At 48.0% G+C, this 18,914-nt stretch overlaps 1 protein-coding gene across 1 annotated transcript in view; it reads right to left on the reverse strand.

The window, feature by feature from the left end:
- LOC103282162 (insulin receptor substrate 1) overlaps positions 1-16,477 on the reverse strand; it is a 20,413-nt gene extending 3,936 nt beyond the window's left edge. The window contains exons 1-2 of the mRNA XM_062957601.1: positions 16,147-16,477; positions 2,744-4,585 (exon numbers count right to left, since the gene is read on the reverse strand). Coding sequence (XP_062813671.1) covers positions 2,744-4,585; positions 16,147-16,477 — 2,173 coding nt within the window. The remainder of the gene's footprint in view (positions 1-2,743; positions 4,586-16,146) is intronic.
- Between the last annotated feature and the right edge of the window lie 2,437 nt (positions 16,478-18,914).

The raw sequence follows: 18,914 nt of genomic DNA on the forward strand, positions 1-18,914 counted from the left end.
TGTGTCATTATATGTGTGGTAAGAGTGCAAATGGAGATTGGCATTGACAGAATGGAGGGACATTATTATTAATATTATTTTGCCCAGAGATTGTATGCTATAAGGCAGGCTATGCAATAAAAATAATACTAATAATAATATAAATGTATTAATAATAAATATACCCATATTTTAACAACAACAAAAAAATATTTTGCCCAGGGATTGTATGCTATAAGGCAGGCTATGCAATAATGATGATAACAACAACACAACAACAACAATTTTTATCCATTATAGTTGTTGTTATTATGTGTCATTTTTGCAAATACCAGTAAGAGTGCAAATGGGGATTGGCATTGGCACAGAACGGAGGGGCATCATCATCATCCTCATTATTATTATTATTATTATTTTTCCCAGGGAATGTATGCTATAAGGCAGGCTATGCAATAGTGATGATGATAACAACAATTTTTATCCATTATAGCTGTTGTTATTATGGGTCACTTTTTCCAAATCCTGGTAAGAGTGCAAATGGAGATTGGCACTGACAGAATGGAGGGGCATTATTATCAATATTATTTTGCCCAGATATTGTATGCTATAAGGCAGGCTATGCAATAAAAATAATAGTAATAATAATATAAAAATATTAATAATAAATATACCCATATTTTAATAATAATAATAATAATAATAATAATTTATTTTGCCCAGGGATTGCTATAAGGCAGGCTATGCAATGATGATGATGATAAATACTACTACTAATAATAATAATAATAATAATAATAATAATAATAATAATAATAATAATCTTGAGGTCCTGATAGCGGCTGAGTTTTTCCTATTGTTTTTCATCTATGCGACTGTCACCTGGGATGGCAACATCAATGATCCAAACCTTGTTCTTTTCCACAACTGTGATGTCTGGTGTGTTGTGTTCCAGAACTTTGTCAGTCTGGATTCGGAAGTCCCACATTATCTTTGCGTGCTCATTTTCCAAGACTTTTGCAGGTTTGTGATCCCACCAGTTCTTTGCTGCTGGGAGGTGGTACTTGAGGCATAAGTTCCCATGAATCATTTGGGCCACATAGTTGTGCCTCTGTTTGTAGTCTGTCTGTGCGATTTTCTTACAGCAGCTGAGGATATGATCAATGGTTTCGTCGGTTTCCTTGCACAGTCTGCACTCAGCCGCTATCAGGACCTCAAGATTGAACTTCAAAGACTCTGGCAGAAACCAGTACAGGTGGTCCCGGTGGTGATGGGCACACTGGGTGCCGTGCCAAAAGATCTCAGCCGGCATTTGGAAACAATAGACATTGACAAAATTATGATCTGCCAACTGCAAAAGGCCACCCTACTGGGATCTGCACACATCATCAGAAAATACATCACACAGTCCTAGACACTTGGGAAGTGTTCGACTTGTGGTTTTGCGAAACGAAATCCAGCATATCTATCTTGTTTGCTGTGCCATACAACGTCGTTGTGTTGATAATAATAATAATAATGTTTACCCCTGATAGTAGTAGTTATTATTATCACTAGCTGTGCCCGGCCATGCGTTGCTGTGGTGTTGTCTGGTGGTGTTGGTGAGAAATTTGAGTTAGTGGTGGTATTGAATGTCTGTTGTATGGTTGACTTTATGTTTAGTATGTATTTGGTTGTTTGTGTAATGTGAAAGTGGTGAGAGTAGAGGGGATCGCTGTGTAGTATTGTATAAGTGTTGTGAATGGTTAGATTGTGTCTTGGTGCATAGTAGAAAGGGTTGGGGTGGATGGCCGTTAGGGGTGTCTCCAAATTATTGGATGGTATAGTTCTATTATTATTATTATTATTATTATTATTATTATTATTATTATTATTATTGCTGTTATCATCATGATTATTATCTTTATTATCATCATTATTATTATATAGTGGGTGGATGGCCATCTGTCAGGAGTGTTTGGATTGTGTGGTCTTGCATGGTAGAAGGAGGTTGTACTGGATGATTCTTAGGGTTGTCTGCAAACATGAGGATTCCACGATATTGTTATTAGCATTATCATTCTCAAGAGGCTGTATGGCCATCTGTTGGGAATGTTTGGATTGTGTTCTCCGTGGCAGGAAGGGGTTGGACTGGATGGCCTTTAGGGGTCTCTCCTATCTCTGTGACTGTAGGATTCTATTATTATTTTTATGGTGGAGATTGTGGAGATAAGCACCAAAACATCATGTTAGACAACACATTTGGTAGAAAAAGTAGTTCAATACACAGTAATGTTATGTTGTAATTACTGTATTTACGAATTTAGCACCAAAATATCATGATATATTGAAAATGTTGACTACAAAAATGGCTTGGATAATCCAGAAACTTGGATAAGCGAGGCTTGGATAAGTGAGACTCTACTGTAAATAATTCGGATGATGGGCGGGCGCTAGGACCCAGGGGGCAGCTTTTTCCCTCTTCCCTGCCGGCCATTATGCTTTCTCTTTCCCTCCCTCCCGGCATGGCTCCCGATGGTGTGTTGTGGGTCCTGTCCATGTGGAGGTGCGTGACGTGATTTTGTGTTGTTTCAACCTTAAGGCGTGGATGATGGGTTGTGTTGTCAAATTTCAAGGTTGGGGGGCCTTTACTTTTGTTGTTTTGCTCGGTGCCGCGATTCCATAACCCTTTTATATATATAGATTATGTGTCATTTTTGCAAATTCCACTACAAGCGCAAATGGGGATGGGGCACGGACACAGAATCCCCTCCCCCCGTGGCCTTACCCTTTTCCGGGGATTTCGTGTCCCGGCTACCCCGGAATCCTCCACAGCGGTGGAAGTCGATGCTGGCGTAGGCGTGGAGCAGCAAGTGCCCCGGGGCGGCCTCCTCCTCCTCCTCCTCCGCAGGGCCGGCGCCCACCGCCTCCTTGACCAGGTCCAAGTCGATGTAGTTGAGGTCCATCCCGGCCTCGTCCGAGGGCTGCGCCAGGGGGGCTCCGCTCCTTTCAGGGCCCCCTCGAGACCACCTAGACGGTCCCCTTGGACGGTTCCCATGGCCACCCTTGCTCTCGGGGTCCATCGTGACGTAGCTCGCAACGCTGCCGGCGGGGTACTCGATGCTGACGTACTCCCCGGCATTTTGAGGGGGGTCCGTGAAGGGGCCGGCGAGTGGCCCCCCGTCCAGGCTCTCGGAGCTGGTGGACGACGACCCCGAGAACCGGCTTGGGACAAAGGGGCACGGCCGGTAGGACCGCGGCAGGGAGTAGAACGGGGGTCCCGAGGGGGACATGTTGACGTAGTCGCCCCCCGCCACTTTGCCCCACGGTCCAGTCCCGTCCGGAGAGCAGCTCCCTTTGGGGGTCATCACCATGTAGCCCCCACTGTTCTCCTGCATTGGCGAGAGGCTCCCGGGGGTCATGGGGACGTAGTCCTCGGCGGCGGTCACTCCTCCGGGCAGCATGGCCATGTAGCCGTAGACGTTGAGCCCTTCGGGGTAGCTGGCCGAGGCCGTGGCGGACGGAGCCGTGTTGCGCCGGGGCAAGTTGGGGGTCCCCTTCTCAAAGGCCAAAGGGGGCAAAGAGGCCCGCTTGCTGCCTGACGCCCAACGAGTCATGTGGTGACCGTTGGAAGCGGTCAGTCTCGCCATTGCGATATAATCCAGCTCGGAAAGGGGGTCGCGCATGTTATGCTCTGACCCCGACTGTGCCCACTGGACTTTGAAGCGCTGACCACTACCAACGTCCGCTTTGCGCATGGCGGTGTAGTCCAAATCGGAAAGCGGGTTCCGCTTGCAGTTCTCGGACACCGACCTGACCAAGCGCTGACCGCTGCCGACGTCCGGCTTGCCCATCGCGATGTAGTCCAGATCGGAAAGAGGGTCCTGCGCGTTGCTCTCGGACCGCGCCCCCCACTGGCCGTGAGTGTCCCTCCGCTTGGCCATGGCGATGTAGTCCACCCCTGCGAGGGGGTCCGGTGTCCGGGGGGGCTGCGCCTCGCAAGGGCTGGACCCCCCTTCGTCCGAGGAGACGGCGCTGTAGTCGCTGCTCAGGGAGCCGGGCTTCCGGGTCAGAAGGGCCGGAGCGACGTTCGGACCCACGGAGGGAGACCCCTGGCCGGCCTTGGAGGTCCGGGGGGGCACCGAGATGGGGCTGGAGGTCAAGGCCTTGGGGCCAGGGGTGCTGGCGGTGCTGCTGCGCATGCGGACCTCGTCGCTGAGGGCCTTCATGGCCTCCAGGATGGTCTCGTGCATCTTCTGGGCCTCCACCGCGTCCTCCACCTGCATCCAGAGCTCCCCGGGTCCCGTGGCAGCCGAGCGGCCCACCTCCAGGAAGAAGTAGTTCTCCGAGTGGCCGCAGCGCCGGACGCTCAGCAGCTGCAGCACCAAGGAAGGGCCCGACCCGGCCGCCGACCCCGTGGACCCGGCCGCCGACCCCGCCTCAGCCTCTGGGGGGTTCAGCCGCAGGAAGCTGACCGTCCGCTCGGCCAGGCACAGCAGGTAGGAGCCGGCCAGGTGGCGCGAGTGGCCCAGGCCCCGCGGGCGGAGGCTCACCTGCCACACCTCCGAGAAGGACGGGGGGCACGGGGCCGAGCACGCGTCCGAGGGGGACCCCCCGGGGGACCCCAGTCCTGCAAGGAAACACAAGGGTGGGTCAGTAAGAGACGAGCCACGGCCTCCAACAAGTGTGCATCATCGTCATCAATAATAATAATAATTTTGCTGGAAAGTCTGGAAACAGTGCAAGGTGTGGTAGCAGAGGATGGCTGAAGAAGGGGATTGTTGGAATTCAACCCCACGTTGCCCAAGCCTCTGTTGCACCTCAGCACTGGTTCACCTTGCTCTTAACGCACACTCCACTACAGCAGACTTGGTTTTTACAGTTTATTAATAAAAGATAGCAAACTCTGAATAAAAAGCAGTAAAGAAAGCAATAATCCAAATGCAGAGGCAATCTGTAGAATATAGTTCAAAGTCTCTAATCTAACAAATCAGTCCTGAAAACAAGGTAGTATGAATTCCAAAATATAATCCAAAACACAGGATCTAGGCATGAACAAAAACAAGAACTTAGCTTCCAAAATCAACGTTGCTTTGTATGAAATCTTTCCCTGTTTCTCTCTTATTTAACCATGCTTATAGGCTAAAAAAGCATTCCTTTGTCCTTGAGTTCCCACACGTTTACCAGCTATATTCAGAAAAAGTCTGGGACGATAAACTCTTAACCTTAACCTTGTATCCCTCAGGAAGACTCCTCTGACTCGCTGCCAGAGCCACCTGGGATTTGTTGATGTTCTGAATCCTGTGAAAGGTCACCCTTATCACTGACTTCTGCTTCATTACTAGTCTGTTTATCACAAACGTCTGCTTCACTGCTAGCCTGCGGCTTCTCTGACAATTCAGAGCCTTCAACATTTCCTTGGCCAGCCTGCATAAACCCAAATCCCCCTTCATCATCAGACTGAACCACAACAGCCTCCAGTCCTCAATGAGGAGTTAGATAACTTAGAATACGCTGAGGGAAATCCCTTCCCACCTGACTCCTGAATGATTTTAATATTTAATGTAATATTTTAAATGTTTAATATGTATTAATTGTAATTTAATTGATTTCAAGTCTCTATATGTATTTTAAGGCATCTAACAGTTGCCATATGGAAGCCGCCTTGAGTCCCCTCCAGGGTAGAGAAATGTCCATCCAGTCTCTGTTTAACGGGCTCCAAGCAAGGAGACTCAAGTTGGAAGGGGCACCCAAAGGCGATCTAGTCTGACCTTAGATATACAGTAGAGTCTCACTTACGCAAGCCTCGCTTATCCAAGCCTCTGGATTATCCAAGCCATTTTTGTAGTCAATGTTTTCAATATATCGTGATATTTTGGTGCTAAATTCGTAAATACAGTAATTGCAACGTAACATTACTGTGTATTGAACTACTTTTTCTGTCAAATTTGTTGTATAACATGATGTTTTGGTGCTTAATTTGTAAAATTAAAACCTAATTTGATGTTTAATAGGCTTTTCCTTAATCTCTCCTTATTATCCAACAAATTCGCTTATCCAACATTCTGCCGGCCCGTTTACGTTGGATAAGCGAGACTCTACTGTATTACATTTATTTTACTCTATACTTTTTATTAATAATAATACATTTATTATTTCACTCTGATATTATTATTATTATTGCATTTATTATTTTACTCTATTATTACATGTATTATTTTCCTGTATTTATTATTATTACATATATTATTTTACTCTATTACACTAGAGTCTCACTTATCCAACGTTCTGGATTATCCAACGCATTTTTGTAGTCAATGTTTTCAATATATCATGATATTTTGGTGCTAAATTCGTAAATACAGTAATTACTACATAGCATTACTGCGCATTTATCTACTTTTTCTGTCAAATTTGTTGTCTAACATGATGTTTTGGTGCTTAATTTGTAAAATCATAACCTAATTTGATGTGTAATAGGCTTTTCCTTAATCCCTTCTTATTATCCAACATATTCACTTATCCAACGTTATGCTGGCCCGTTTATGTTGGATAAGTGAGACTCTACTGTATTATTAAAAGGATACATAAGCACATTTATATTGAAGAAGATAATAATGATTTGATCAGAGTTGGACAGTCTTTATCTTAAATTTCTGCTTTATGTAAATATTCAAAAACATTTAACCTACTGATGCCTCAATTAATGTAATTTTACTGATATCTATTTTTATTTCTGAAATTTACCAACATCGGCTTATACTAGAGTCAATGTTTTCCCAGTTTTTTTTGTGGTAAAATTAGGTGCCTCGGCTTATATTCGGGTCGGCTTATACTCGAGTATATACGGTAATACAGTTTATAGTTGACATAATGTATTGCCTGCTGTTCTCCCCATGCAATACAATTAAAAACATTAAAAAAATACAAAAAGGCCTTTCGGGAAAGCTGCGTGGCCGAACAGGGTCAGACTAGATGACCTTTGGGGGTCCCGCTTCCAACTCCCAATTGGACACCTGCTGACATTTTTGGCATTTCATGCCTTTCTGATGCAAGATGGACAGGGATTTGATCCCTCTCTGCCGCCTGGACAGCTGCTCGGGGCTCTTTGCAAACCCGTTTGAGATGCAGGCGGTTGCCCCGGAAACCCGTTAGCGGATTAATTAACGAGGGAGGGAGAGAGAGAGAGAGAGATGGGGGTTTATTGGAAATGGTTAAGCCAAATGGTTCCTGGAAGGAGAGGGACGAAAACAAGATCAATGTGCAGCATTGTATTGCACCTATATTGCACATCCCATCATCCACGTAAGAAACTCAAAACCAGGCCTGGGCCAACTTGGGCCTTCCAGGTGTTTGGACTACAACTCCCACAATTCCTAACAGCCGGTAGGCTGTTAGGAATTGTGGGAGTTGTAGTCCAAACACCTGGAAGGCCCAAGTTGGCCCAAGCCATATTCCTTCAGGGCAGAATAAGGTCAGACTAGATGACCTCGGGGTGCCCCTTCCAAACTTTAACGGAATATGGACGTCCTTTGGAGTCCCATTGCTTGGAGGCCTTTAAACAGAGGCTGGATGGACATCTATTGAGAGGGTTTTGATTGTGTCTTCCTGTATGCTAGAATAAGGTCAGACTAGATGGCCTTTGGGGGCCCCTTCCAATTTAGTGGAATATAAACTACGACTGAGTCCTTTGAAGTCTCCTTGTCTGGAGCCATTTGAATAAAAATACATCTGCCGGGAGCCTTTAAACAGAGGCTGGATGGACATCTATCGAGAGGGTTTTGATTGTGTTTTCCTGCATGGCAGAATAAGGTCAGACTAGATGACCTCGGGGTGCCCCTTCCAACTTTAGTGAAATATAAACTAGTTGGGAGTCCTTTGAAGCCTTCTTGCTTGGAGTCCTTTAAGCAGAGGCCGGACGGGCATCTACTGGGAAGGTTTTGATTGTGTCTTCCTGTATGGTGGCATAAGGTCAGACTAGATGACCTCAGGGTGCCCCTTCCAACTTTAGTGGAATATAGACTATTTGGGAGTCCTTTGAAGTCTCCTTGCCTGGAATCCTTTAAGCAGAGGCTGGATGGGCATCTATTGGGAGGGTTTGGATTGTGTCTTCCTGTATGGTGGCCTAAGGTCAGACTAGATGACCTCAGGGTGCCCCTTCCAACTTTAGTGGAATATAGACTATTTGGGAGTCCTTTGAAGCCTTCTTGCTTGGAGTCCTTTAAGCAGAGGCTGGACGGGCATCTGTTGGGAAGGTTTTGATGGTGTTGCCCTGCATGGTGGCGTAAGGTCAGACTAGATGACCTTTGGGGGACCCTTCCAATTAAGTGGAATATAAACTACTTGGGAGCCCTTTGAAGTCTCCTTGTCTGGAGCCCTTTGAGCAGAGGCCAGATGGGCATCTGTTGGGAGGGTTTTGATTGTTTCCCTGCGTGCTAGAATAAGGTCAGACTAGATGGTCTTTGGGGGCCCCTTCCAACTTTCGTGGAATATAGACTACTGTCGAGTCCTTTGGAGTCCCATTGCTTGGAGTCGTTTAAGTAATACATCTGTTGGGAAGGTTTTGATTGTGTCTTCCTGTATGGTGGCCTAAGGTCAGACTAGATGACCTCAGGGTGCCCCTTCCAACTTTAGTGGAATATAGACTATTTGGGAGTCCTTTGAAGCCTTCTTGCCTGGAATCCTTTAAGCAGAGGCTGGATGGGCATCTATTGGGAGGGTTTGGATTGTGTTGCCCTGCATGGTGGCCTAAGGTCAGACTAAATGACCTCAGGGTGCCCCTTCCAACTTTAGTGGAATATAGACTATTTGGGAGTCCTTTGAAGCCTTCTTGCTTGGAGTCCTTTAAGCAGAGGCTGGATGGGCATCTGTTGGGAAGGTTTTGATGGTGTTGCCCTGCATGGTGGCATAAGGTCAGACTAGATGGCCTTTAGGGATCCCTTCCAATTTAGTTGAATATAAACTATGACTGAGTCCTTTGAAGTGTCCTTGCCTGGAGCCATTTGAGCAGAGGCTGGATGGGCATCTGTTGGGAGGGTTTGGATTGTGTTGCCCTGCATGGTGGCATAAGGTCAGACTAGATGGCCTTTGGGGGCCCCTTCCAATTTAGTGGAATATAAACTACGACTGAGTCCTTTGAAGTCTCCTTGTCTGGAGCCATATGAGTAAAAATACATCTGCCGGGAGCCTTTAAACAGAGGCTGGATGGACATCTATCGAGAGGGTTTTGATTGTGTTTTCCTGTATGCTAGAATAAGGTCAGACTAGATGACCTCAGGGTGCCCCTTCCACCTTTAGTGGAATATAGACTATTTGGGAGTCCTTTGAAGCCTTCTTGCTTGGAGTCCTTTAAGCAGAGGCTGGACGGGCATCTACTGGGAAGGTTTTGATTGTGTCATCCTGTATGCTAGAATAAGGTCAGACTAGATGACCTCAGGGTGCCCCTTCCACCTTTAGTGGAATATAGACTATTTGGGAGTCCTTTGAAGCCTTCTTGCCTGGAATCCTTTAAGCAGAGGCTGGATGGGCATCTATTGGGAGGGTTTGGATTGTGTTGCCCTGCATGGTGGCATAAGGTCAGACTAGATGGCCTTTGGGGGCCCCTTCCAACTTTAGTGAAATATATACTAGTTGGAAGTCTTTTTGGGAGTTTCCTTGTCTGGAGCCCTTTTAACAGAGGCCAGATGGGCATCTGTTGGGAGGGTTTTGAGTGTGCTTCCCTGCATGGTGGCATAAGGTCAGACTAGATGGCCTTTGGGGGACCCTTATTTATTTATTTATTTATTTACAGCATTTATATTCCGCCCTTCTTTCTCACCCCGAAGGGGACTCAGGGCAGATCATGTTACACATATAGGCAAACATTCAATGCCTTTTAACATAGAACAAAGACAAGACAAACATAGGCTCCGAGCGGGCCTCGAACTCACGACCTCCTGGTCAGAGTGATTCATTGCAGTTAATTACAGCTGGCTTGCTCTCCCGCCTGCGCCACAGCCCGGGCCCTTCCAACTTTAGTGGGATATAAAGTACTTGGGAGTCCTTTGAAGTCTCCTTGTCTGGGGCCCTTTGAGCAGAGGCTGGATGGGCATCTGTTGGGAGGGTTTTTAATTATATCTTCCTGCACAGTAGAATGAGGTCAGACTAGACCTTGGGGTGTCCCTTCCAAACTTTAACAGAATATGGACGTCCTTTGGCGTCTCCTTGCCTTGTGCTCTTTAAGCAGAAGCCAGACGGACATCTGCTGGGGAGGGTTTTCATTGTGTCTTCCTGCATGCTAGAATAAGGTCAGACTAGATGGCCTTTAGGGTCCCCAACTTTAGTGGAATATTTAGTTGGAAGTCTCCCTTGTATGTGGTCCTTTGAGCAGAAGCTGTATGGCTATCTTCTGGGAGGGTTTGGATTGTGTTTCCCTGCATGGTGGCATAAGGTCAGGCTAGATGGCCTCTGGGTGCCCCTTCCTTCCGTCATCCACATCGGAACCCCTGGACCGTTTCCTTGTGGCGACCCCGGGACCCCGGAAGTGGCCGTGGCCCTTTTCCAAGGCCGGCCAGGCACAGGATCCAGGCCAGGACAGCGTGTCCCATGCGCCAGCGCATACCAGCTGCGCACACAGAGATCTATATCCAAACGCATGGATAGAGCGAGCGCAGGAGAGAAAGCCACGGGGCCAAGGGTTATCGGGCCAATGAAGCATTCAATGTGCCAACCGGGGGGCCCCCGGAGGAGCGCACAAGCCCGGCCTCTTTCCAATGCGCCTCTGGTGCAAAGTTCGGCCCATGCGCCTGCCTCTCTCCCTCTCTGTGGCATGCGCCCCACGGCAAGGCATGCGCAAAGGTCCCCAAATAACCTTTGGCCCCAGAGAGAGAGGGTCCGGGCAGGAACAACCGGACAGAGCCAAAGAACGGCACGTTCAGAGAGACGAAAGGGACCCCTAAAGGCCATCTAGCCTGACCCTCTTCTGCCAGGCAGGGAAGCACAATCCAAACCCTCCCAACAGATGGATTTCTTGAAACGACTCCAAGCAATCGAGACTCCAAAGGACTCCACAGTAGTCTATATCCTACTACATTTGGAAGGGGTCCCCAAAGGCCATCTAGTCTGACCTTATGCCACCATGCAGGGAAGCACAATCAAAACCCTCCCAACAGAGGCCCATCCAGCCTCTGCTCAAAGGGCTCCAGTCAAGGAAACTTCAAAAGACTCCCCAGTACTTTATATCTCACTAAAGGTGGAAGGGGCCCCCAAAGGCCATCTAGTCTGACCCTCTTCTGCCAGGCAGGGAAGACCAATCCAAACCCTCCCAACAGAGGCCCATCCAGCCACTGCTCAAAGGGCTCCAGACAAGGAAACTTCAAAAGACTCCCCAGTACTTTATATCTCACTAAAGTTGGAAGGGGCCCCAAAGGCCATCTAGTCTGACCCTCTTCTGCCAGGCAGGGCAACACCATCAAAACCTTCCCAACAGAGGCCCATCCAGCCTCTGCTCAAAGGGCTCCAGGCAAGGAAACTTCAAAAGTCTCCCCAGTACTTTATATCTCACTAAAGTTGGAAGGGGCCCCCAAAGGCCATCTAGTCTGACCTTATGCCACCATGCAGGGAAGCACAATCAAAACCCTCCCAACAGAGGCCCATCCAGCCTCTGCTCAAAGGGCTCCAGATAAGGAAACTTCAAAAGTCTCCCCAGTACTTTATATCTCACTAAAGTTGGAAGGGGCCCCCAAAGGCCATCTAGTCTGACCTTATGCCACCATGCAGGGAAGCACAATCAAAACCCTCCCAACAGAGGCCCATCCAGCCTCTGCTCAAAGGGCTCCAGGCAAGGAGACTCCAAAAGACTCCATAGTAGTCTATATTCCACTAAGGTTGGAAGGGGTCCCCAAAGGCCATCTAGTCTGACCTTATGCCACCATGCAGGGCAACACAATCTAAACCCTCCCAACAGATGCCCATCCAGCCTCTGCTCAAAGGGCTCCAGTCAAGGAGACTTCAAAGGACTCCCAAGTACTTTATATCCTACTAAATTTGGAAGGGGTCCCCAAAGGCCATCTAGTCTGACCTTATGCCACCATGCAGGGCAACACAATCAAAACCCTCCCAACAGATGCCTGTACACCTTCTGCTTAATTGTCTCCAGACTTGAAAGGGCTCCCAAGCAGTCTATATTCCACTAAAGTTGGAAGGGGTCCCCAAAGGCCATTTAGTCTGACCTTAATCTGCCATTATTCTGTAACCTTCCTCGAGCCACAAGGAGAGGTGGGTAAGAAATAAAGTAATAGTAGTAGTAATAGTAGTAATAATAATAATAATAATAATAAAGAATGCCTAATCTAAGCCTTCCTGACAGATGGCCATGCAGCCTCTGCTTAAAGGGCTCCAAACAAGGAGACTCTTCTAGGTTCCCAGGCAGACTAAACTCCACTGAAGTCAGAAGGGACCTCCAAAGACCATCTAGCCTGACATTATTCTGCCATGCAGCCTCAAGGAGAGGTGAGTAAGAAATAAAATAATAATAATAATAATAATAATAATAATAATAATAATAATTTTATTTTTGTACCCCGCCACCATCTCCCCAGAGGGACTCGGGGCGGCTTACATAAAACCAGCATTGTATATATTGTACTATTTACAATATTACTATTATTACTATTATTATATTGTATTATTGTCATATTGTATTACATTATAATGCTAATACCAATATTATACGTATATACAATATGATATATTATTCGTATAGCACAATATTAGTATTATGTATTACTATATTATTATTATTATTATTATTATTACTAGTGTTCCCTCACTACTTTGCAGTTCTCTTTTTGAGGATTCGCTGTATCGTGGTTTTTCAATAAACTCTAGAAGACTATTATAAATCATAAAAAATTACAATTTACAGCCTAAGGAAGGGAGGAAGGAGAAGCCAAAGGGAAAGAAAAGGAGCAACGGGAGGAGAAGGAGGCGATTTATCAACACACGATTGGTTGATAAAGACTTAAAATAGTGTCTAACTACTAAAATAATGTATAAATATTAAAATAAATATAGTGTCCCTACTTCATGGATTTTCACTTATTGCAAAGTTAAATCCGAGTCCCTTTTCGGGGCCACCGCAATGAAGGCGCCACTCTGGAACCTAACCCCAGCGATAAGTGAGGGAACACTGTATTATTATTATTATTATTATTATTATTGTTGTTGTTGTTGTTGTTGTTTCTCCCAGTTTGTAGTTGTGCAATCCCTGGACGGCATCCCTGGACACTGGCCAAAGGCCGGACAGCTGCTGACGGGGACTAATTGGGAGGCTGAGACACTTATTTACAGGCCAAGGGAGCAAGAAAGGGATCCCTTTAATTAGCACCGAGGGAGGGAGGGAGGGAGGGGGCTGCATGGCTCGTTAGCACTTGGCAGAGTTTGGAAAAGCCATGGGAGCCAGCATGGGGTCTCCTTACATCAGAAATGACCCAAAAGGCACAAATATAACCATAGATTGGTTAAGAATCCTCTGAAAAATCTTCCTTAAATATATATATTAAATATGCTCTTTTTGCTCCCCATCCTCTGCCTAGTTGGGATTATCTTTAGCAGCATCCGCACTGAGGGGAACGAACGGTGAGAGAAGGGAAACAGACTTCTGCTTGTGGCAATAGCACCTTGCTGTGAGAGGCCTCGGTGTGAGAGAGGCCTCAGTGTGGTGTAAAAAGCTTCACTGAGAGAAGCCGCAGGTTGGAGGCCTCATGTGTGAAGCTTCAGTGTGAAGACTGCTGTTCGTAAAGCTCTTGTGTAAGTTCCGTGTGAGAGGAGGCTCTGTGAGAGCAAAGCTCACATTTGGCATGTGGAAGGTCTCTTCCCATCGGAGAAGGTCACTGTCTGAGTCTTTGGATGGAAAAGAGCCACACCAGATATTTGTCCCAAAGTCTAGGAGACCCCAAACTCCTCAAAATCCCTTTCCCTGGTGGTCATGCCTCAGTGTGAGAAGCTTCGGTGAGAGAAGCCCCAGGTTGAAGGCCTCATGTGAGAAGCTCCAGTGTGAAGACTGCTGATCGTAAAGCTCCTGTGTAAGTTCCGTGTGAGAGGAGGCTCTGTGAGAGCAAAGCTCACATTTGGCATGTGGAAGGTCTCTTCCCATCGGAGAAGGTCACTGTCTCAGTCTTTGGATGGAAAAGAGCCACACCAGATATTTGTCCCAAAGTCTAGGAGACCCCAAACTCCCCAAAATCCCTTTCCCTGGTGGTCATGCCTCAGTGTGAGAAGCTTCGGTGAGAGAAGCCCCAGGTTGAAGGCCTCATGTGAGAAGCTCCAGTGTGAAGACTGCTGATCGTAAAGCTCCTGTGTAAGTTCCGTGTGAGAGGAGGCTCTGTGAGAGCAAAGCTCACATTTGGCATGTGGAAGGTCTCTTCCCATCGGAGAAGGTCACTGTCTCAGTCTTTGGATGGAAAAGAGCCACACCAGATATTTGTCCCAAAGTCTAGGAGACCCCAAACTCCCCAAAATCCCTTTCCCTGGTGGTCATGCCTCAGTGTGAGAAGCTTCGGTGAGAGAAGCCCCAGGTTGAAGGCCTCATGTGAGAAGCTCCAGTGTGAAGACTGCTGATCGTAAAGCTCCTGTGTAAGTTCCGTGTGAGAGGAGGCTCTGTGAGAGCAAAGCTCACATTTGGCATGTGGAAGGTCTCTTCCCATCGGAGAAGGTCACTGTCTCAGTCTTTGGATGGAAAAGAGCCACACCAGATATTTGTCCCAAAGTCTAGGAGACCCCAAACTCCCCAAAATCCCTTTCCCTGGTGGTCATGCCTCAGTGTGAGAAGCTTCGGTGAGAGAAGCCCCAGGTTGAAGGCCTCATGTGAGAAGCTCCAGTGTGAAGACTGCTGATCGTAAAGCTCCTGTGTAAGTTCCGTGTGAGAGGAGGCTCTGTGAGAGCAAAGCTCACATTTGGCATGTGGAAGGTCTCTTCCCATCGGAGAAGGACACTGTCTCAGTCTTTGGATGGAAAAGAGTCACACCAGATATCTGTCCCAAAGTCTAGGAGACCCCAAACTCCCCAAAATCCCTTTCCCTGGTGGTCATGCCTCAGTGTGAGAAGCTTCAGTGAGAGAAGCTCCAGTGTGAAGGCTGCTGTGTGTAAAGCTACTGTGCGAAGCTCCTGTGTTAGTTCGGTGTGGGAGGAGGCTCTGTGAGAGCAAAGCTCACATTTGGCATGTGGAAAGTCTCTAGTTGGAGAAGGACAATGTCTCAGTCTTTGGGGGCAGAAGGACCACACCAGATATTTGTCCCAAAGTCCCTGAAACTCTAAACTCCGCAGAGTCCCTTTCCCTTGTGGGGAAAGACCTCAACATGAGAAGCTTCCGTGAGAGAAGCCCCAGGTTGAAGGCCTCGTGTGAGAAGCTTCAGTGTGAAGGCTGCTGTGCAAGGCTCCTGTGTAAGTTTGGTGTGAGAGGAGGCTCCGTGAGAGCGAAGCTCACTTTGGCATGTGGAAAGTCTCTAGTTGGAGAAGGACACTGTCTCAGCCTTTGGGTAAAAAAGGACCACACCAGATATTTGTCCCAAAGTCCCTTTTCCTTGTGGTCACTCCTCAGTGTGAGAAGCTTCGGTGAGAGAAGCCCCAGGTTGAAAGCCTCATGTGTGAAGCTCCAGTGTGAAGGCTGCTGCTGTGTAAAGCTACTGTGCAAAGCTCCTGTGTTAGTTTGGTGTGGGAGGAGGCTCTGCGAGAGCAAAGCTCACATTTGGCATGTGGAAAGTCTCTAGTTGGAGAAGGACACTGTCTCAGCCTTTGGGTGCAAAAGGACCACACCAGGTATTTGTCCCAAAGTCCCTTTTCCTTGTAGTCACTTCTCAGTGTGAGAAGGCCTCAGTGTGAGGGAAGCCCCAGGTTGAAGGCCTCAGTATGAGAAGCTCCAGTGTGAAGGCTGCTGTGTGTAAAGCTATTGTGTGAAGCTCCTGTGTAGGTTCATTGTGAGAGGAGGCTCTGTGAGAGCGAAGCTGTTGATCTGAATGAGAAAGAAGCCCAGCGTGGAAGCAAAGAAGGAAGTATTTAAAAAGTCTTTTGTGTTATGTCTTAGCCGTCCCTTCCTATTTGTTGGCCCCTGGGAACCCTCCCCCCGCTGAATGCTCCTTCCCCACGGCCCCCCAAGCCCCCTCCCCTTCCCGCAGAGGGGTGGTCTAGATGCCCTCCGGGGCGCCCGGGACTCACCCTTGTTGCGCAGCTCCACCATGGCGGCGTACCAGGCCTGCTGCTCCTCGGGGCTCTCGGCGGCCACCCCGAAGGTGCCCTGCCGGCCGTAGAGGACCACCAGGTGCCGGTGCCGGGCGTCCTCCCGCTTGTTGACGTTGAGGGCGCTGCTGAGCGGGATGGCCCGCTTGGGACGCGGCGGCTGCGCCCGGAACTTCTTCTCGCTCTCGTAGTACTCCAGCCGCGCCGGGCCACGGTCGCTGGCGCAGCGCAGAACAAAGAAGCGCCGCCGGTGGGACTTCTGCTTGCGCAGGTAGCCGCACAGCCGCACGTCCGAGTCCGAGGCCTCCATCCTGGGCCGGGGACCCCCGTCTGGCCAGTCGCCGGACGTCAGGAGCGGACGGTGCTTTGGCTTCTTGCGCCGGAGCAAAAGGAGAAGTCCAGTTCCAGCTACGGCAATGGGAAGAGTGGCGCCTTCATTGCGGTGGCCCCGAAAAGGGACTCGGATTTAACTTTGCAAGTGGAGGTACTTCAGAAGATTAGCAGCAATGTCCAGTTGCAACGGCGAAACACAAGGCACGACAAAGTGGGAATGATGCAGGGGATTCGCACCTGCTTCCACTTGCGCACAGAAAGGGCACAATGCACAGCAAAGGGAGCCAATGGGAAAGGTACAGAGGATTCGCACCCGCTTCTGGTTGCAAAGGGGGAGAAATGCACAACAAAGTGAGAAGGCGAAGGAGGATTTGCACTCACTTCTACTTGCAAAGGAGCGCAAGGCACAACAATGTGAGCAAATGGGAAAGATAGAGGATTCGCACTCACTTCTACTTGCAAAAGAGAATGCAATGGACAAAAAGTGGGAAGGTGAAGGAGGATTCGCACTCACTTCCGCTTGCAAAGGAGAATACAATACACAAAAAGTGTGAAGGCTAAGTAGGATTCGCACTCACTTCCGTTTACAAAGCAGCGCAAGGCACAACAAAGTGAGCAAATGGGAAAGATATAGAGGATTCGCATTCACTTCTACTTGCAAAGGAGAATGCAATACACAAAAAGTGTGAAGGCTAAGTAAGATTCGCACTCACTTCCGTTTACAAAGCAGCGCAAGGCACAACAAAGTGAGCAAATGGGAAAGATATAGAGGATTTGCACCAACTTCTACTTGCAAAGGAAGAGCAATGCACAAAAAAGTGTGAAGGCGCAGGAGGATTCGCACTCGATCCCACTTGTGTAGAAAGGGCACAACCCACAGCAAAGTGAAGGATTTGCACTCGCTTCCACTTGCAAAGGAGGCACGCAAGGCACAACAAAGGGAGCAAATGGGAAAGTGGGAGGATTCGCATCGGCTTCTGCTTGCAAAAGAGGAGCAACGCACAACGTCAAGCAAGTGTGAAAGACAGAGGATCCGCACCCGCTTCCGCTTGCGAAGGAGGAGCGCAAGGCACAACACAAGTGAGCAAATGTGAAAAATACAGAGGATTTGCACCAGCTCTTGCTTGCAAAAGAGGAGCAACACACAACTAAGTGAGCCAATGTGACAATGAGAGATTTGCACTCGCTTCCACTTGCAAAGAAGCACAAGGCACAACAAAGGTGAAAAATAGAGGATTTGCAATAGCTCCTGCTTGCAAAAGAGGAGCCACGAACAAGAAAGCAAGCAAATGGGAAAGATACAGAGGATTTGCACCAACTTCCGCTTGCAAAAAATGCAATGCACAAAAAAGCGTGAAAGATCAGGATTCACACTCAATTCCACTTGCAAAGGAGAAGCGCAAGGCACAACAGTGTACAAACGGGAAAAATATAGAGGATTTGCACCAGCTCTTGCTTGCAAAAGAGGAGCCACGAACAAGAAAGCAAGCAAATGGGAAAGATACAGAGGATTTGCACCAACTTCCGCTTGCAAAAAATGCAATGCACAAAAAAGCGTAAAAGATCAGGATTCACACTCAATTCCACTTGCAAAGGAGAAGCGCAAGGCACAACAGTGTACAAACAGGAAAAATATAGAGGATTTGCACCAGCTCTTGCTTGCAAAAGAGGAGCAACGAACAAGAAAGCAAGCAAATGGGAAAGATACAGAGGATTTGCACCCACTTCAGCTTGCAAAGGAGAAGCAAAGCACAACAAAGTGAGCCAATTTGAAAACTTTCCCAGATTGAAACTAGTTTCTATTTGCAAAAGAGGCGCGGACGCATTAACTTTAAGCAAATGCGAACGACAGGGAGGATTCGCACTCGCTCCCCGGAGGAGCCCAAGGTGCAAGTGGGGCAAGATCGAGGCAGAATTTCTCTACGAAGCCGGAAAGTGCAAAACCACCGGGAACCGGGGAGAATCTTCTTGCACGGCTTGTTTACTGTCGCAAGACCTCGTTGTTGGCCTCGTCCTCCTCCTCCTCGCCATAATTCTCGGCCCAAGGTGGGATTTTTGCCATTTCTTGCCTCCGAGGCAGGCAACACCCTTCCAGGCCGCTGCCAGGGTCTCGTTCCAACATTTCTGCTTCGGAGGAAAGGAAGAAACCGACGGAGAAATTCCTCCAATTCTTCAGTTTGGGAGAGAAAATCCCTCGGAGGAGCGGAACCCGGAGGCCTGTTTGCGCCGGAATCCGAACAAAGTCTCCTTCTCTGGGTCCCTGGAAAAGGAAGGGAAAAATCAGAGTCACATGAAGAGCCAGAAAAGAAGGAGGAAAGGGATTGACGGACGGACGGGGAGCCAGTCAATCATTGATTTGGGGCAGAGGACGCCGGGACACAGCCACACAGCCAGACAAGGGCACAAATATCATA

The sequence above is a fragment of the Anolis carolinensis genome, chromosome 6 (assembly GCF_035594765.1).
Source record: "Anolis carolinensis isolate JA03-04 chromosome 6, rAnoCar3.1.pri, whole genome shotgun sequence".
NCBI lineage: Eukaryota > Metazoa > Chordata > Lepidosauria > Squamata > Dactyloidae > Anolis > Anolis carolinensis.